The sequence below is a fragment of the Pipra filicauda genome, unplaced genomic scaffold (genome assembly GCF_003945595.2).
Source record: "Pipra filicauda isolate LSUMZ 115617 unplaced genomic scaffold, ASM394559v2 scaffold139_size1960392_pilon, whole genome shotgun sequence".
Classification (NCBI taxonomy): Eukaryota; Metazoa; Chordata; class Aves; order Passeriformes; family Pipridae; genus Pipra; species Pipra filicauda.
The window spans coordinates 888,004-908,742 of NW_024103873.1; the positions used below are offsets into that span (position 1 = coordinate 888,004).

A 20,739-nucleotide genomic window follows, 5' to 3' on the forward strand; every position below is an offset into this window, starting at 1 on the left:
GATTGTGTTTTAAATTCTGTTTATAGATGTTGTAGCAGGATGCCCTGCCTGAGATGGGGTCCTCAGTCAGAGGGATAAAACATCAGTGGCAACTTTTAACAAAATGCAGCTCATGAACCAGAACACACGCCCTATAAAAATAAAATAAACAGGAAAATAAAAGGCTCAGGTTTTTTTCTCTGTTGGATCTAATGCACCGTGAGCTGGGAGAAGAAATTAAAACGCCAATCCCACATCACTCTCTTCCAGCAGCACCATTTCCTCTTTGCACCTCAGCCTCCCCTTGACCAAAAAAAAAAGTGAAAAACAGACCAGCAAACTATTTTTTTGCTCATTCTGAAAAAAAATTAGAGTCTTTGAGCAAAATCATTGTTTGATGGTAATGTACTTACCTAGCCCAGGGCTGGCTCTGTCCTTGTGATTGTGAAGAAAGGAAAACACTGCAGAGCCTCTGCCTTCATTATTTGCTCGTAATTAGTTTGTTGCTAACAAAGCCTTTACTTGGGCGGAATTTCATCTCTTGTCAGCTGTAATTCATTATTAGATCTATGAATATTAAAACCCCACCATGGCCTTGCACCAGCCCCTGCAGCGCCCAGAGCCAGTCGGGGCTGACGTGGAGATCTTCATCACTGTGCCTCGGCCTCGTGGCACAGCTGTCAAATCTTCTTTTGATGCTGATTAACTTCATCAGGATAATTGATCAAGTTGTCTGGAGCAAATGGGAGGCTAAATACCTTCCCGAGGCTCTGTCACACCCCGAGCCGTGGTTCCTGTGCCAAGGTGACGTGCAGGTGCTGGGCCGCCACAGAAGGAGTTTCCTCTCACCTCTTGCCTCGACTTTTCCCTTTCCCTCCCCAGCTCACCCAACCCTTGCCTGGCAGATTGGCTCTGATTAATTGCTCCCCTAATTGTGTTCTGGTGTGCTACTGAACAGAACATCCTTCAAAGGCATCACAAACCTCAATGGCTGATGACAGCTTTGGAAACATCAAACACCGACTGAAAGGTTGGTTTTGTGGGACTCAAACTTGGATTTTGGGTTCTTAAAGATCCTGAAAAGTGCCTTTTAAACATTTTTTCCTCCTGCAATCAGCTGCCAGCTCCCTCAAGACCTTTTCCGGACCTGCTTTCTGTGCACCTCTGTGTCAGGTTTTTGGATGTTCATCTGACAACGTCATGAAATAAAGGTTAGTCACAAGGGGGGAAGGGGGAGGGAACAACTGAAAAAATATATTTATTGGAGTAAATAAAAAAAAGTTAACCAAAATCCTTTATTGATACATTCTTGGATAATATCACAGGATCGAGAGAATGGAAAGGGAGGGAGGAGGTTGCGGCAAAGATCGGTTTCACTAAATTGGCACATAAGCAGCAAGATTAACGAAATTACTTATTACAAACAGTATAAAACATACATGCTTCTGTAAGTCCTTATCACACTGGTCAATCATGGTGGGGCATCAACAGAGAAAAACCTCAAGACATGTAAAAGCCATATTCTTTCCTCCAAATATCATAATCATTGAAATTATTGCAAAATAGTCACATACCTTAAAGAAAAGAACAAAATAGAACACAAATACAAATATCAAACATAAATTATTAACATGTACCATAAAATACATTACTGGCATGCATTCCAAAGATCAAGACCTCTACTAAAACTCAGCAAAAATCCTTCTGCTTCCTCTGCAGCCCATCGGAGGTGTGAAGGGGGGACTAACTTCGCCAGCACAGTTTTTGGTCTTTAAATTCTTTTTTGTTTGTTTGTTTAGTTAAAAAAAATAAGGTATATGGATTGCAGTGATACAAGAGTAGTCATACAAGTCATGTACACAGGTCTGAGCTCCTCAGTTGCCGGTTGGTTTGAGAAGTGCCGAGAGCACAGGGCCTCATGAAACTGTGCATCCGAAAAACAAACAGTGACCTCGGAACAACATGGATGGCGATATGCAAAAATCCTCACAAACTGTACAGAGAGTTCAAAAACTTGCAGTCTGGAAGTACATAGAAAGACAGAATTAGCCCCTTAGAGTCCTTTGTGGCCTGCGCGGGGTCGGTCCCCCCGCGGCCTCGGTGGCTCCCGCGGCCAGAGCAGGCCCGAGGCCATGGCCGGAGCAGGCCCGAGGCCCGGCCGATGGCCACGCCGGTGCGGCCGGAGCCCGGAGCGGGGCAGGAGTTCCGGGAGCAGCCGTCAGAGCCGGGGCTCCCCTCGCGCCGTCCCGGGTGCCGCCGGGCCCTGCCACCCCGCACGGGGGAGGCTGCGCCAGCGGGGCAGGGAATCCTCACCCCGGAGAGCGGCCTAGATCACCAGGTTGTTATAACTGACGTACTTCTTTTTTGCAGCAGGGCCTGCAAGAGAAGTGGAGAAGGGTCAGGGCCCACGGGCCGAGCCCCTCGTTGGGGCTGGCGCTGCTCCCACATCCCTGACCCCCCTCGGACCAGCCCGAGCCCCGTGTGCAGCTCCAGCCGTTCCTACAAACCCCGTTAGCACCGATGGAGTTTGTGAGGCTCTTGCAGTCTGGGTGACTTCAATGCCGAGGCACCACAACTAGATCCTATTAAGATTTCCTTTTTCTAAAAACAGTGACGTTTTCACCAACTTCTTAAATCTCCTGGGCTAAACGTGGCTTTTCTCATGGATAAAGCAATTTTGATTCAAGTTTTATGACTTCTGAGAATTTTTCAATATAGGAATGAAGGTACCACCTTCCCTAATTATGACCTTCAAATCCAATCTGTTTGCAAACAGAAGGAAATCAAAGCAGTCAGGAGAAGGAAGAACTTCGTGAGCTCTGCTACATGCTCCTGTCAGGAAAATCTGCAACTATTTGCAGCTGAACACAAAGCAAAATGTTTTACAGTCGTATGGCAACACTGACAGATTCAGGACACAGAATCACAGAATATCCTGAGCTCGAGGGACCCACAAGGACCATCCAGTCTGACCCCTGGCCCTGCCCAGGACACCCCAACAATCCCACCCTGTCCCTCAGAGCATTGTCCAAACCCTCCTGGAGCTCTGGCAGCCTTCAGGCCGTGCCTGTTGCGATGGGGAGCCTGGGCAGTGCCAACCACCCTCTGTGGAAAAACCTTTTCCTGAGATCCAACTAACCCTCCATAGAGGTAAAAAAAAGGAGCCTGTATTTACAGTTTGCTAAAACACTCAAGCCTAAATCCCACTGTCTTTGAGAGAATTTGGCATAACTTAACCATTTGCTGAACATTTTTGGGCTGCTAAACTGGGACAGACTGCACTCTCCTTTTGGGATATTTTTTTTAGAATAGAGTATGTTTCATTGTAAATCTTTCTCAGGAAGATTTAAGAGATGCCACGGAAGGAGAGGCGAGAACAACCACTGAGTTTGCTCTGCAAAGCTGCTTTTCAAACTTGGTTTTGGGCATCCCAGGGCTCCTCTGAGCCCCTCTGCTAAGCTAGATATTTTCCATGGTGTTCACTATCTTTTAGTGACAAAGAAATGATTTTACTCCCAAGGCTGGTATGTAAGAATCTCTCATGTAACTCCAGCCCTTTGCAGTATTATCCTGAAACCCCAACTCAGCTGTTTTCTCATGCCCCAGATGAGTCAGAGCTGTCTGTTCAATCAAGGACTGAGTCTACAAAGTGCTGATCATCTTCAGTTCCCATTAACTTCTCTTGGACACGAAGGTGTCCAACATCTGCCAGGATAAAACTCATTATCCTCCAAGGCTACACTGCAAATATCCAATAAACTGTGGAATGCTATTAGATGCTGAAAAGGGGTAAAATGAGTCTAGGAAAAAAAAAAGTCATAACGGAACAGGTTGCACAGTAATTCCATGTATTATTTTGTGATATACTTCAGCTTAACCCATTACATGCTCCAATTTCAAACAGCAGCAGTTCCTGTGACAGAGGTTTGGATGCTCTCCACTGCTGGTTCCTATCATGTCACCCCTTCACTGTTTCCCAGGATGTTACTCAGCCTTTCAGCAAACCTGAGCTTTGTGCTGATGAGTTTTCTTACCAGTGCAGCCTCAGTAGCTCAGCTCTCATTTCCAGTAGGACGGTGAACCACTGGTGCCAGAGGGATTGAGCCAAGAAATGCTGTGGATAATGTGCACCTGTGGGCTCTCCGTGGAGAGGTGGGCTCTGAGCTCAGACAGTGCTGGCATGGCTCTGCTTCACCAGAGTGATGCAGCTGACAAAAGTATCATCCATAATTTAGACTAAATGATCAATAAAAGCTCCATGGTTATTTTAGGAGAGGAATCTTCCTTGGCCTTAAAGGCTGTTAGGCCGGAGGAGATCATGTCTCCTGATGGCTGTTGGTGCATTTCACTGCTCTGCTCCTGCACTAACTGCAGGAACCTGGAGCTCAGCCCATGTACAATTCCAGACACACTCCAGTCTTGAAGACTTCAGGAGAGAGACAGTCTACTTTGATAACAAATCTCTACTGAGTTGAAGCTCATCATTATCACTGGCAATTAGCACCAGATATGGATTTGATTTTCCTCAAAGAAATTAATTTGCATGAAAATGGGGGACGCTAATGAAACATCAGCGTTACCAGGATTCACCCGTGTTTTAATCCAGGAGACAGGAGCATTCCCTGTTCTTCAAACGGGAACAGATAACACATCTCCCACGCTCTGTTGCTGTTCATGGGTGACGGCTTCCCAACAGTGAACACACATTGTCCTCTTGCAAACAACATATACATGTTAATTAATATACATATAATTATGTCAGCCTCGGCTGGCCATTGACTTGGACACGCTGGCAGAGAGCCAAGAGTTGCACATGCAGAATCTGCAGTGCTGGGCCATTCCCTGTGTCCAGAGAGACACAGGCCAGCTGCATCCAGCCCCCTTTCCCGTGCCTGGTGCAAGGAACACACAAACAAGCCGTGGGATGAATGGGGACTGACAACTATTTCTGAGTACAGAATACCACGTGGGAAGGAAACATCCTGGATCCGGCCTGTTTGCAAATAAATGTGCTGCAGGCATTTAAACTGTGTAACTTGTTTGGAAAAAAAACGGGGACCTTTCTAAAGAGCCTTAAAGACCTAAAAAGAGGCTTCCCATCACCACTCCCCACAAGTGCTCTTCTCTGCTAATTTTCTGCTAATTAGCGGTGAAGAGTGACAATGTTAGTAGGAGAAGGAATCTGTATAAGGGATATCCAGAGGATACAGTCTCATACACAGTCAGGGCCATTGCACAACCTCCAGTTCAGTCCGGCCACAGGTGACCACAGAGAACCACAGAATCACTGGGGTTGGAAAAATCCTCCGAGACCATCAAGTGCGACCTTCAGCTGACACCACCACACCCATTAAACCACAGCACTGAGTGCCACATCTGCTCATTTTTTGAACACTTCCAGGGATGGTGACTTCACCACCTGTTCACTCATCCAGTGAAGAAATTTCTCCTAATATCCAACCTGAATCTCCCCTGCTGCAGCTTGAAGAAGTTTCCCCTTGTTCTATCACTGAGTTGCCTGGAAGAAAAGCCTGACCCCCACCCTGCCACATTCTCCTGTCAGGGAGTTGTAGAGAGCAATAAGGTCCTCCCAGAGCCTCCTTTTCTCCAGGCTGAGCCCCCCCAGCTCCCTCAGCTGCTCCTCATAGGATTTATCATCACACACCCCCATAAGGCAGAGCACAGCACAGGATGCTCCAGCTCCCATTATGATTTTGCTTTTACTGGGCTAGGAAAGAAAATTCTTTTGTCCTGACAGAGGCATAAAGAGGCCCCTTGATCACCAAAACCCCAGACACCTCCCAGCACAGCTTTACTTTAGGATGTACCTGTGTTCAAGAGCCTGAAACCCCCGTGAGCTCCGAGTTGTCCTCTCAGTTATGTGCTGTGCCTTTCCCCACTCTCCGTAAGTGGATCCCACCCTCCTGCCTTGCAACCATCCGTGTGAAGACACCTACAGCTTGCAGCAACACCACCCCAATGAAAACAACCTGCACAGCTGCACGTGGAAACCAAACAATGCTTCCTTAAAGCACAATCATTAATTAAACCCCTTTTCTTTTCAGCGGTGGGGGGCAGTGAGAGCCTACACCCACCCCCTTCCAGAAGGGAGCAACAGGATTGGAAATAGCCGCATCTCTGTGCCATGACAACATATTAAAAACAAATACTCAGAAGCAAAAAGCCTCTTTGGATATATAAGTTTCATCACTTGACTGGTTTTCATTATCTTGAGCACAGGACACAAAGAAAGGAGCTGCCACAGCATCCCAGAGCAAGGCAGACTTGTCAATACTGACTCAGAGTGAGATTTAATCACTTGCACTTCAATTTTATGCACATTTGTAACCTCTTCCATGCTTAAAAAGAAAAGATTTACAGTGCAAGAAATGAATTTTATTGCAGCCCCCAGGCATCTCAGGCTATCAAACGTATGAGACATCATCTCAGCATTCCCAGCTCTGAGCAGGAAGGGACATCGTGATGGCTCCGAGCCTGGAACTCCTGCTCTGATTCCCTCTGCAGTCACTGTGGCAGATAATTCTTACCTTCTCTCTTTCTTAATTCTGGCTTAGAAACCCATATCATTCGTGCCAGGCAGAGCGGAGGCTGATTATTAAATCCTACTTCTAGTCCATCTCAAAGCGAAATGGGTGTACGTGGCTCCTCCTCCATCTCTGCCAGAAAGACAGAGCTGTCCCCATGCTCTGCTGCCTTTAAATTGGGGAATTTAGATGAGAAAGAGATGAAAGCAACAGGCCTAAATGATTCTACATGCTTGCCCAAACCCCAACAAATGGAATGAAGCTTGGAGAAAATAATTTTAAATTTGGTATCTAAATGTAAATGGATTGTTCTATCACATTTTGACATCTCTCTGTTGTGCTGCCATGGTGTACTGGCACCTTATCTGGTCTCTAAGTGCCTGCAGTTGTACGAACCCATTTCCCCCCTGTGTGGGGGGTCCTTGCAGCCTGAACCACGTGGCTTTTATGCAGATGAGCACATGGAACCTCATGTTTTAATGGCATGTGAATATATTAAATTACAAATATAATATTAGTGGAAGTGTGTTCCTCCTAATTGCTTCACACCCTCCTCTTCTCCTCAGTGACACCGTCCCCAGCTGTCAGATCTGTCACTCTCTAGAGCAGTGACAATCAGTGCCTGGGTGCTGAGGACAGCCAGGAATAGTGGTGATGTTCCAGGCGTGGGGAGGTTCATCAGCAGGGCACAAACAGCAACAGGGCAGGAGAAAGTGCTCAAGGGACTCTTTGTGTCTCCTGATCACTAATTTATCCAGTACAACTGGTATGATGGCAACCTGGTGCTGAGTTGGACAGTCTACTGCATCTGTTGTTTGATGTGTCTGATGGACACGGCCCCCTGGATTCTCCAGTGGGATAGCTGGATGGATTGTCCTTAGGAATCACTGGAAATCCCAAAGCTGGCCAAAACCATCACAACCCAGGTGGGGCCATACAGGCACACTTTCCTTGGTGCAGGCACATAATACAGTGCCTATGGTTAGAAATCTAACCAGCTGCCACTAAAATGCCAAATGCTGCAGGAGATAAAGCCAAAGCAGCCTCCCCCACGTGTGCACAGAGCTGACTGGGGAGACAAGGCCAGGTTTTCTGCTGGCTCCACTCAGCTAACATAGGCAGGGTGGCTGGAGCCAGATGTCCAGCCTGGCTGTCCACTCCCAGCCCGGAATGCCACCCAGGTGTCTCCGCTCCCAGTCTGCAGAGCACTGATATAATCCATAAGCTGCTGCTCCAGAGAGGAATCAGGAGGTGACACCAGTGGCCAGAGGTCAGCAGTGAGTGATTAATGCCAAGAAAGCAGCAGGAGAGGAGAGCCAAAGCAACCTGCTTTACACAGCCCCGCCAGCCTGGATCCACCTGGCTCCCCTCGGGGCCTTCAGAATGCAATTAATAACAAAAGTATTGCTTCAGATCGTTAGAATAATGATGTTTATGCATATGCATGCAAATACCCTGCTCAGAGCAGGGCTGGGCACATGCTGCAGGTGTATTTCTGTCTAAGGAACACTCACTGTCCATCACTTCACATGGCTTCCCCTTCTGAATTCCTCATATTTTATCTGAGGCTCACTTTACCTTTAGGGCTTCCTTATTACTCTCCCTTTTAGACACGGCTGTTTACCCTCCTGTCACGCAGCCCCTGAGCACAGCCAGCCTGCAGAGCTGCTGCAGGAGTGCCACAGCTCCCTGGGAGCCTTCCACACAGGGCATTGTCACCACTCGTGCAGGGCAGCGCCGGGGCCAACGCAGCTGTTACAAATACTCAGTATCCTGGGCTCTTTTAATGAGGATTCCTTTGAAGTTCCCACGAGGATTTAATAGGAAGGAAGAGTCTGACCTTCCCAGTTCCCCAGGGCACATGGGGATTTGAAGTAGGTTTTTCTTTAAAAAGTCTGTAGTAGCAGCTCTCGGGGTGTGTGTTTTTGACTCCTCACTTTTGTTACGATGCACTTTCTGTGAGAACAGGGAATGTATCTAGCAGAAAGAATAATAAAGGCAGTTCTTGGGTGAGATAATGGCATAATGATAGAATCAGTTCAGGTCAAAGTGGCAAAAACATGACCCTCTTAAAGCCTAAGACAGCGTGGGAGGGTTGAGTTCATACAGTAAGTGTTTGCTTTGGCATCTTGCAAACATGTTGGATTGAGCCCAATCTGCTGGTGAACTTTTATATCCATAGGGATGAAGGAACTCTAAGCTCAGGCAATGCAGGGAAAGCAATTCTGTTAAACACTTGCTTGCACTGCAGTACAAAGCCAGACAATTCTGACCTGGTTTCAAGCAGAATGATACCCACTCATTCCAGTGAAACAGGCTTTCCCAGGGAATCCCAGGAAGGATTGGAGCTTATCACACCCCTCACTCTAAAGCCACAGAATGATGTAAAGGTCGTTCTGCACAGTCCGTGTGCACGTGGCAGCTCTTTGGAAAGAGGAAAGAAGAATGAAGGGGCTATTTGAAAGTTGGGCATGTTTTCATCTCATGTTCCAGATAAATAACAGACTCGAGCTCGTGCACGGAGCTCAGAGCCACAGGGCTCTGGCACAGGGGAACAGACACAGCTCTATGTGCTGGGAAGCTTTTCCTGATGGCATGGGATAACCAACACACTGCCCTGACTCTGCTCCTGGAGAGCAAACTTAAGCTGTCTACAAAGACAAGTAAGGGAAAAATCCTACAGAATGTAGCACAAACCATACCCTTGCTGTTTTTAGGACAGTGCAGTGGTGAACTCCCAGTTCAACTCCAGCTCTCCAGACAGGCATGGAATTGCAATCCACTGAAATCCCACTCCTGCTCCAGTCAAGGGCAAAGCACCTCCCAGTTTCAGCACAACCAGCATTGTTCACCCTAAAAATTTACAGTACAGTATAAAATAATGTGGAAAGTTATTGGTTCCTCACAACACTTGTATAGCATAGTCCCCCTTGGACACAGGGAGTGCTTCAGGTCTCTCTGGTTTTCCACCACTCTGCTGGAAGCACCCACGTGCCCCCACAGTCCCTCTCCCTGCCCAAACCCCCAGTGCTGGAATCCCAGGGGCAGGTTCCTTTCCTGGGCAAAACACATCCCTGAGGAAAGTTACTGAAATCCAGGTGTCTCTGGCAGGAGACAGGACCGTGGTAAGGGCAAAACTCAGTGAGGAAACTCGGTGAGGAAATGTGCTGCTCTGAAAAATATTACAAAGTTGTGCACCTGTATTACTTGTAAAACCAGGGCTATGGGGTGTCCTGGGATATCTCCCAGCACTGGGCTGTGATCTCTATTCCCTGTTTTCACTGGCAGGAGGTGGCACTCACCATTTCTAACAGATTTCCCAGGGCCAGGGCCAGTTCTCTGTACACAAACAAAGCACATCATTTATCTCTCTGCCTCGGAGCTGCTCATGCCAATACCTCTGTCAGCCTCAATAAACTCCCTTTGTTAAGCTGGAGGGATGATCCAATGCCTGTGGTGACAGGCACTGCTCTGGCCTCCCGGGGCTGTGCTGAGGGATCAGCTCTGCCTGCCACCCCTGGGCTTTGCAGGTGTTATCAAGGTGGGCACCTGCAGAGATCAATCCAGAGTCCTTCCTCTGAACTTTCCCATCTGAGCCATTAAAATAAAATGTGACTTTGAGTCACAGAGTAGAGCCAGACTGTTTATGGCCTGAAAAATCATCAGGGTTTTGCCAGACAGAAAATATGAGATTGAGATTTGGAGTCAGGAAATAAGATTGTAACAGAGGATTAGTTGTACCCTTCTAAATAAAAGCTAAAATCAACAAAGTAGGTACTGCTGAAGAACATCAATCTCGAGCATGTTTGGCTGCATCTTCCCCAATCTCCTCCTTGTCTGTTTGCAGATAAAAACCTCTGTGTCAGGTGAAGCTTGAAAGTATCAGAGAGAGTGGGATCAGAGGATGAACAGCAAGAAGGCTTTATCAACACTTCCAGCAGTGAAAGATTGCAGAGAGGCTTCAGGAAGAGCTGTGTTTGTGCTCTGAGAGTGGGCTGTGGTCAGGCCATGGGGGGCAGAAATCCTGCTCCAAGTGCAGCAGAACGTGAGGATGGAAGTGGTTCCCAGAGGACAAGCAGAGAGAGTCACTGTACAACCCTCACCCCAATCCCATGCCCAGTGCCTCACCTGCACCAGCCTCACAGGTAGCTGGAGAAGTGCACAGGATCTTAGGAAATGTGTCTCCAAATCTGTATGAGATTATGGCAGGGGAGAAACAAATCCAACTCCTATTCCTTAATTGGAGCCAACGGTACAGAAAACCCACTAATCCAAACTACCTCTTTAATGTTTCTGTTTGAATGCTGTGGACTGGAAAGATAACAAACAGAAGCAAATTATTTTCACCTGATTAAAACCAAGTAATTAACAGCACTTTGGTTATCTCACCTGGAAAGCCTGGCTCTGGGAGAGCTGTTAGAGCCATGTGTGAAAACAGTTTGCAGGAAACATAATCAAAATTATGACCTGAGTGATCGGCTGAAACATCCCAAAGGAGTCCTGGAGTCAGAGCTGCAAGGAAACAATTCACCTCTGGCTCCTGACTGTGTTCCAGAGTGTCCCCACTGCCTTGTCCCAGCCCCAGGGCACGGCTGGGAGCTCTGCAGCCACCCTTCCCCTCCCAGCATGGCCCTGACACTTCCCAGGACATCTCTCCATCGTTTATTTCTCCTGCCATCCTGTGATGTGTTACCCCCTTCTCTCCAGCTACCGAGGACCAACACAACCCCCCCCCACCAAATCCATTCCCAAACAGCACCTTTTGGTGGCCAGTCCCTATCCCAGCAACACCCCAGCTCTTCTCCATGCAAATCCCAGTGTTGTGACCCAAGCAGATATCCAAGTAAATCATAGAATCACAAAATGGTTTGGCTTAGAATGGACCTTAAAGCCCATCCCATCCCACCCTCTGCCATGGGCAGGGACACCTTCCACCAGCCCAGGTTGCTCCAAGCCCCATCCAACCTGGCCTTGGACATTTCCAGGGATGGGGCAGCCACAGCTTCTCTGGGCAACCTGTGCCAGGGCCTCACCACCCTCACAGCCAGGAATTCCTGCCCAATATCCCATCTAACCCTACTCTCTGCCAGTGTGAAGCCATTCCCCCCCTTTTCCTGCCACTCCAGGCCCTTGTCCAAAGTCTCTCTCCCTCTTTCTTGTAGCCCCTTCTGGTCCTGGAAGGCCACAATTAGGTCACCCTGAAGCCTTCTCTCCTCCAAGCTGAACAGTCCCGATTCTCTCAGCCTTTCCATGGTTACACAGTAATCAGACAAGTCATAATTTTCTTACACCCAGGAACTCCCCTCCCTTCCTGCCAGCTGGCCTGCTCCAACTCCTTGGCAGAGTTGCTGGTAACAAACATCCTAACAGGAAAATCAAGAATGTTCATGAGGTGCAAAGAGACTAAATTCCCTGGAAAATGTATTCCTGGTGTATGATTCTGTTACACAGTGTCTAACAAAATTACACTCCGAGCTGCACTGTTTAACAGCTCAATTTTGCTGCAATCAACATTTAATTTTTTAGCAGAAAGTCTTGATTTCAAATACCCTGGAAATGTTTAACAGCTGATATTAATAAGAGCCCAGATTTAATGCAGGGCTCTTTATGCCAGGGACATGATAAGCATCGTGACAAATGCTGTAACCATGGCAACCGTATCTTTTTATTTCTTTTTCCACTGAACAGCAAGAACACACATCTCAGTGGATGCAGTGCCAGACTCTGCTCCCAGGTAAGACCCAGAGCTCTGAGTCACAGAGGAGTAACTCAGCCAAACCCCAGAATGCCTTTCTTCCCTATTATGTGTCTCCATTGTGTTTCAGGGGCAGTTACATGTATTTAACCTAATTCCCTTCCCTTTTTGTTTTGCTCTATGGCAAAAAAATATACCCCTGCCTTTGTTCCTTGCCATCAGACAGAGTTGAAAACAATCAACCTCACCCCAAAGTCAAAACACCTCTTTTCATGACCAAAAGGATGCTCTCCTCTAATGTGTCCCATGCATTGCTGGGAGATGCCCACATTTCCTTCCCTGAAGCCAGTAAAGAGAAACAAACACCCTGTGATGTTTTCCAGAGAGTTCGGGTGTGAGAGCAGTGCCTGTGAGAGAAAAACACTGAGAAAACTCTATTTCTGATGTGCCACTGCTTTGATTTGCTGCTGCTTCCTGGCCCCCAAAACCCAAACAAACCCAGGCCCCTGCTGCACAAATATATTCTCTGTTTGCTCTCCGTGTCAACAGGAAACAATCTCTGCCTCCTTTCCAGGGTGATTTCTGTCAGTGGCAGAGGAGTGCTGGGCTGTGCCTCAGTCCCTGAGCTCCCACTCCCCCAGTCCATCAGCGCTGTCATTCCCCAGCCCTGCACTACAATCTGCCACGGCTTTGTTTGCCACGAGGTGACAAAATATATCAAGGTTTGGGTAGAATCCCCAAAGGCACCCAAGGAGGCAGGAGCAGCCCTGTGCAGGCTGTGACACAAACACAACCCCTTGGCCAGAGGCTGGAGCCATCGGGGGATGTGCCAGTGGCAACAAAAACGGAAATAATTCCCATCCCAAAAGCTGCCAGATACAAGTTCTGCTCCCTGGTGCCTGGGTCAGGGAGAAAGGAAACAGGACCCCAAATCCTGCAGTGTCCCAGGCTGGGGAAATCCCAGGGACTCCAGTGGAATCGAGGTGAGAATGTCAGGTTCCATTTCCCAATCCCACAACTCTTCCCTGCTCCTGTCCCTGACCCTGAGTGGGGTGTGGGTGCTCAGGAGAGCACAGCAGGGACAGGGAGGGAACAGCACCAGCTGAGCCCTGGCACGGTGACATCTGCCCTGCCTGGGAGAAAGGGAGTCATTAGAAATAGATGGAAGAGAAGAGAGCCAAAAGTCTTGACTTTTTCCTGATATTACAATTTATAAATTTGACAGAGTCTCCCTGAGAGGATGTAAGGACTGATAAATTAATCAACGGGAGAACTCAGAGCTACTGAGAGTTTACCGGGTAAAAAAGCAAGAGAGGGACTGGTCCATGAGGTCTAACTATGTCTGCTCACTCTTCCTCCAAATTTCCTAGGGAAAAAAAAATATATAAGAAGACAAACAGAAAAAATGGAATGAAATATGAATACTTATACACTAATTAATACTCAATTGTTCCTCACAGACATCTATCTACTACCCAGCTTTTAATATCCAAGGCACTTCTAGCCATGAATAATGTGTTTTTATTCAGACATCAAATTCGAAGGTGATGGTTTAAGTGCCCTAAGAATTTTAATTTTTAAAAAAGGAAACAGTATGACACTTCCCTGCATATTTACAAGTCTTGTGTCATGTAAGTCATGAAAGGTGTGAGACAGTCTGCAAATAATTAATATGGGAGCGTGCAATTGTGTGAATGTACGAAAGTGCACCATCCAAAGTAGTTATTTTTAGATGTAGAAAGAAAGTACTGTGATCCCCAAATGTTCAGACAGGAGGGAATGTTCTATCCAAGGCCTGGAGCCCCCCTGCTCTGGAGCCAGGCTGGGAGAGCTGGGGGGGTTCACCTGGAGAAGAGAAGGCTCCAGGGAGAGCTGAGAGCCCCTTGCAGGGCCTAAAGGGGCTCCAGGAGAGCTGGAGAGGGACTGGGGACAAGGGATGGAGGGACAGGACACAGGGAATGGCTTCCCACTGCCAGAGGGCAGGGAGAGATGGGATATTGGGAAGGAATTGTTTCCTGGGAGGGTGGGGAGGCCCTGGCACAGGTTGCCCAGGGAAGCTGTGGCTGCCCCATCCCTGGAAGTGTCCAAGGCCAGGATGTATCTCCAGGCAATACTTTTAAAACAAGCATATCACTGTTAGAAGAATTTATGATGTTTAGTTTTCCAGTCAGCCATTCTAGAATCAAAATAGATGCCGTGAAGAGCTGTCAAAGTCAATTTTGACTGCAAATTCTCATTTCTTAGCAGCCTCCACTGAACAGAAAATCCCTCAAGTGAGGTTAAACACGGAACACTTTTTCGGGATGAAATGGGCCAGATTTAAAATAAAAATGACGCTTCAATCCAGCAAATAATTATTCTCCTCCACACACCCGAGGGCCTGATGAGCTACGGAGCATCACAGACCCACAGCCTTCAAAGAGCTGCCCTTCCCCAGGGACCCTACTGCTGGGGGTGGGGGGGCTCCATGGGCCCTGGGCTCCCAGTGAAGAAGGATAGGCATGGAAAATCCTTGGCACTTGGGGGTACCTCTGTTTACCTCTTCCAGCATAAGCCCAGGATCAGTTTGAAACCACATCCTGACTCATATCACAACAGCTTCATTCCAGAGCAATCTCAGTAATTGCATTTATATTCTACGGGAGATGTGACCAAGACACACGATGACTCCCCAGGTGTGGGGCTGCACATCCCTCACAGACTGCCTGAGCACTTGGCAATCACGAGGGACACTCCTCTGCATGCTGATCCAGCCAAGAAGGACTTGGGAAGCAACTGGAAAGCCTCTGGAAGCAGCACACTGTGCCCAGCCCCGGGAGGGGAGGTCCTGCCCAGCCCAGCCTCCCTGGCTCCTGCTGTGACTGGAGCTGTGAACCAGCCCCAGTGGTGTCAGTGCCCAGCTGGGTCTGAGAGCAAACCCAGAGCTCACACACAGCTCCAGGGATTGGCCTTTCCAAGGGAATTCAGTAAGGATTGGAGATGCACTCACTGCCCAAAGCAGTGCACAGGGCCAGCCTGGGGACACCGAGAGGAATTCCAGAGGAATGCAGAGGCCAAGGTCAGGACAGGTTCCTGCTGAGCTGCTCCTCCCTGCCCTCACCCCTGAGAGCCTCGTGCCCAGCACACAGCGAGGGGGGAACCTTGTGCTGCCTGGAGATCTGGGAATGGAGGGAGAACAGAGCTGTGGAGCCCTGCACTGGGAGGCTCCAAAGCCCAAGGGACTGATCCAGGTCTTTCAGATATCACAAGTACTTCGGTCACTGGACTGCCTTTTCCTGCTGCCCTGGATCAGGAGAAAAGTGCAGCAGGCATTTCTGCAGCACCAGCTGTGGCTCTCCAGAACAATGACTTTCCCTGCCTTGCTCAGTGATGGACAAGCCACCTTGACCCAGCTACCACACAGAGCTTTTCAAGCCTTGTGTTTTCATCAGTCTCTCCAGCAGAGAAGTCCTGTTTGTCACTCCCAGGAAGTAATTTAAAGCATTATAAACACAAGTTTAAACACAAACTGTGTGCATCACAAGCAGAAATTGATACAGTCACGTCAGGGCTCAGCTCTGTGTCCATACCTACCACAAATAAGTTACCAGCATAAACAACTGTCAATTTACAACCGAGTTGATATTTTCCTGCTATCCCTGCTTTGTTTTTAATACAATGTATTGTTTCCTGCTGGTTTTCGTTTTGTATTCCTGGAAGAACAAATCAAAGCAGCAAGCAGAGCTGCAGCAGCCAGAGCCGCCAGCCCAGCTGGAGCAGGAGTGCTCCGGGGAGGGATGGGGAACAGAGCCTGGTGCAGAGGAGCTCTGGCAGGACCAGTGCAAGCCCAAGCCATCCCTGACCATAGCATTTTCACAGCTTTTCTGAACCAAACTTTAAAATCTGCTCAAAGAGTCTGAATGGCCAATTTGCTTTTTCTAGGACTTGGATGACAACATTACTTGTGTGCCTTTGCAGACAGCAATGCCTCATATGATTTCCACTATTACATGGAGAAAATTAATGTTAGAAATCCATGTGAGCTCCTAATTACTTTATTTTCAAATGCTTGTGCTTTTTTTTTTTCCAGTTTTTTGTTAAAAAGTGATTTCTCCACAGATTAAGGCGTCTTCTATCTCTCTCCTTCTCATCTCTTTCCTTTAACAATTTCATCTTCACATGGCTGCCCTTTCCTCTTTCCCATTTCATTTGCAATAATACTTTGAGTGGCCCCTTCTCCTCCTCGACTGCTTTGTTCCATTTCCCTCCAGCCCAGCCATCATCACCCTTCCTGACTCCGGCCCTCGGATGCTCCAGGTCATCCCGATGTTCATGAAGAGCTTCACACCTCAAATCAGCCTTTCTGCCTGAGCTGGGAGTTGACATAATGGCCCTGATTCAAATACAATAAAACCAATTTGAACACTCTGTAAGGACTAAATTGAAACTGGAGCTGGGGCAATTTACACCACCAGAGATATTAGGAATCTTTTTTCCTGTGACTCAGAGACTCAATTCAAGCAACATTCCTACCTTTGCTGATATAAGTTCTCATCTATGAGGAATCAGTGAAACATTCTGAAGGCTGAATAGTCATTTCTTCAGGCCCTCAGTGCACAGCACCACAGTAACCAGATCAGCACCTTCCATACCTGGGCTAAGCCCAAAGGAGTGGGCAAAGCCCCACAGAGAGGGACAAACCCCCTGAGTGCACACAGAATTGTGAGAAATAGCTATTAATGGTTGTTAGTAATTTTTCCCCAATATCAAAGGCTTTCTTGTTCCTCTAATTGCCCTAGAGCAGCAGGAATTCCTGGCTGATGCAGTCACAAGTACCAAGTGAGCTCACACATCACCACGAGGGCAGCCACAACACTCAGGAAAAGCCAGTCCTCAAAAATTGTTCACTTGTGGTTCCAAGCAGCAAGTGGTCACTGGGAAAAGAAGGTTTTGCAAACTTTTTTGGAGCCATTTTTAATTTTAGAGTAAAGAGGGTTGCTCAGCTCACATGTTGGCAAACGTTATTTTTGTGCTACCAGGCAAACCTGTGGGTAGAGATGCTGGAAATGACTCAGAAAACACTTTGTTAGCTGTTAGATCTGGTGGCCAGAATTAACTTTTGATCGTTTGTTCCTTTTTTAAATTGTTATTGAATATCTCCATCTTCAAAAGCTTTATTGGGATCCACCCCCAGTGGTGGGAAGCAGGAGACTACCAGGTGCTGGTGCTCAGGGATCCCAACACAGGCATTGGAATCACCCACGTTATGGGTCTCCCCTTTTCCAGGAAAGCCTTCCCATGGCAGCTTCTGGTAATGGATTTGTGAACAATTTTTAAGTTAGATACTTGTTTTAACATAGCTGCACTAATGAACATTCTGCATATAACTATGTATATAATAATAAGAACCATCATCACTTGAGAATAAAATAATAAGAAGCTCGGTTTTCCTTACCTTTTTGGAAAGCAGGCAAAAGCTATACAGTAGGTGGAAGAGTGTACCAAGTAACAGACTTTTGAACACTCTTTCTTACTGGTGGTATGCAGTCTGAGGGAAAGTAAATACATTGGTCTGTAGGATCTGTGCACAGCAAACTCTTCACAGCTGCCCTGCCATGAGCCCGTGACACTAATCCGGCTGCAGAGCTCGGATTAGAGCAGTGCAAAGCTGAGAGCACCAGCACAGGAATGAGCTCTGGGTAGGCAACAAATGAACCAGCCACAGAGTCCAGGTACCTCTGAACATGGGAGCAGCTGCTCACACAACAGCAGCTCTGGTTGGTTATTTTTTTTCCTTCCTCTCCCCTGAATGAATTCTGGGACATTTTGGCTTTAGTTTCAGTTCTCCCAGTCCCTCCTCACCAACACAGCCACTCATAGGCTCCTCAGCATCATCAACAACCAGATTAGTGTTTTCCTACGTGCCCTCAGTGCTGTTAAGGGTGAATAGCAGTGAACACACAAACAGGACATGCTCGTGATCCACAAGCACCATCCACAGGTTAATGATGGGAACCCACAAGCTCAGTGTTCATTCTCGAGGATGGAGAAGAGTGAGGATGGACACAGAGTGCCCTCAGTACCCCTGGGATGGACACAGAGTGCCCTCAGTGCCCCTGGGATGGACACAGAGTGCCCTCAGTGCCGCTGGCATGGAAGGGGCTGGCAGTGCTCAAGGAAGCACTGTCAGAACACAGACCATGCAAACAGTGCCTGGTGTGCTGGGGGACGATGCTGTGACTGCACCTCCCCACTAAAAACTCAATCAGCTGCCAACTAAGTTCTACTTAATGCTGAAAGAGGGGAAATTTAGGTTAGAATTCTTCCCTGTGAGGGTGGGGAGGCCCTGGCACAGGTTGCCCAGAGAAGCTGTGGCTGCCCCATCCCTGGGAGTGTCCAAGGCCAGGTTGGACGGGGCTTGGAGCAACCTGGGATGGGGTTAGGGTTAGGGAAGGTGTCCCTGCTCTGATGTCCCTTCCACCCCAAGCCATTCTGCAGCTCTGTGAAGGCAGACACTGCTGGCCCAGCCCATGGCAGGCACAGCCTCCTCGCTGCCAAGGCCCCGGGCGCTGATTGCCGTCGCTCTGTCGGGTGAAGCCATGAATTAAAACAAGCTGCTTGGGAAAAGGAGTAATTACATGTAAATCTCAATATAAGTTAAGTATGGGTTGGAGGTTCAAATGTTTCTCTCCCAGTCTGACACTCTGCTCCTGCAGCACAAACAGGAGCAGACACAGCCCAGCAGAGCATTCACTGTCTGCTCCAGCTCACACTTGAGAAGCGCCTTCTCAAACAGGGGGAAATCCAGCCAAAGACACACGAGAGCAGGATGAACTCATGTGGACCAAGCTGCTGGGCACCAAATTCTGCTCGTCCAAACCTGCAGCAAACATGCATCAGGGGGGCAAAGCTGTAAAAGGAGTGGAAGCATGAACGTGCCAGATGGCAAACGGGAATGATTAAGAGACATTTCCTAGATTGAAAACCTTGGCCTTAATATATTACATCCAGCAGGAAAGCCCTCCCACAGCATGGTTGGGGAGCTCAGCTTGTGAAACTTCTGATTTCCCACAGATCCTAAGAAAATCTGGAACACGGAGAGTCCCTATTCCACAATAAGTGGGCTGTGAGGTCACTGCACTTGGAGTGATTCTCCTCCCATGTTAATCAGTCTCTTTTATACTCACACTAAACCCCCAGTGTGTGAGTCCAGCTCTCCCAAGTGCTCTGCACGTTTGTTTCGGAGCCTGAATTCCTGCAGATGCCCCCAGAGTTGTGTGCAGAGGCTGCACATGATGCTCAGCAGCACTGCTGAGGACCACCTGCTCCTGGGAAGCCACTCAGGACATTTATAGGCCTTCCAGCTTTACAAGCACATCTTCAGTTCGTTATCTCAGAATGGTTTGGGTTGGAAGGGACCTTCAAGATCATCCAGTTCCAACCCCCTGCCGTGGGTAGGGACACCTTCCACTAGCCCAGGCTGCTCCAAGCCCCATCCCATCTGGCCTTGGACACTTCCAGGGATGGGGCAGCCACAGCTTCTCTATTCTTTTCAAATCTGCTAAATCATGGAGATTTTTTCAAGGCTCTTTTTCTGTAAAACCATCCACATCTGCTTTTGGTTTGACTCTGGCATGTGAGTAGGACAGGCCATAAATCTGGGCTCAGTCACCAAATTGCCCCATGTCCGGAGGTACGTGAATCCCATGCTGGTGGCTCCGTGCTAGTTGGTTCTCGGGAGATGTGAAAGATTTGTGTCTTTCCAATAGAAATGGCAACTCCAGTCTCCAGCACCTGAGCAAGCAACAGCAGCACTGGGAAACGGAATAGAAAATCAAACTGGAAAACCCAACTGTACTTTTACACCTGTGAACAGCCCTGGCAGCGAGGCCAGCCCAGCCCCAGGTTTGCTCTGCGCAGTGTTCAGGAGTCTCTGGCTCAGCCTTTAACCCCCTTCCATTGATTTCCCCTCCTCCTGCCCACGGGAGCTCCAGAGGAGCCTGGCAGGGAACCAACAAGCAGAACTTGCCACCCTGGGGCTGCTCCCAGGGCAGGTCCCAGCCAGGAGAGGCCATCGTTGGCCGTCGCTGGGGAGCAAAGCAATTGTACAGAGAGACACTGCAAAGACATCCTCTGGTGTTCTTTTGAAAGAAGATACTTGGGATTTTAAAATAAGTAGGTAAATGCTCCTTGTGTTGATGCATCTGGGGCAATTTTTTATCCATATTTCCTATTTTCCAATTGGTAAAACTCTGAAAGTTTCCTTATTCGCTGCATAAAATATTTTTTCAAAGTTAAATTGCTATAAAAACATCAAAACCATCTTTAAGTATGGACACCCTGATCAGGGCATCAATCAGTAACCTATTGAACACTATAGGAAACCCCCAGTGACTGCAATAGTTACACTGGGACCCAAACATTTTAAGTACAGTAGTTTATTTCATTTGATTTTCTAATAATAGTTTTTATGAACACACATACCCAGGGAATGAACTAGGAGTGGTAGGTGCAGCTGATAAATGAACAGATGGAACTCTA

At 47.9% G+C, this 20,739-nt stretch overlaps 1 protein-coding gene across 6 annotated transcripts in view; it reads right to left on the minus strand.

Moving 5' to 3' along the window:
• Window positions 1–1,246: 1,246 nt before the first annotated feature.
• GRM7 (glutamate metabotropic receptor 7) overlaps window positions 1,247–20,739 on the minus strand; it is a 227,238-nt gene continuing 207,745 nt past the window's right edge. Inside the window, exons 10-13 of one of the 6 annotated variants that reach the window (XR_005562453.1) lie at window positions 17,654–17,746; window positions 10,653–10,835; window positions 9,227–9,377; window positions 1,247–2,355 (exon numbers count right to left, since the gene is read on the minus strand). Coding sequence is in view for 4 of the 6 variants with exons in the window: in XM_027746429.2 (XP_027602230.1) it covers window positions 17,676–17,746 (71 nt within the window). In the remaining 2 variants the exon portion in view is untranslated. Of the gene's footprint in view, window positions 2,356–9,226; window positions 10,836–16,237; window positions 16,592–17,653; window positions 17,747–20,739 lie in introns of those variants that run through there. The other 5 variants (XR_003545520.2, XM_027746429.2, XM_027746431.2 and 2 more) reach the window with 5 other exon arrangements.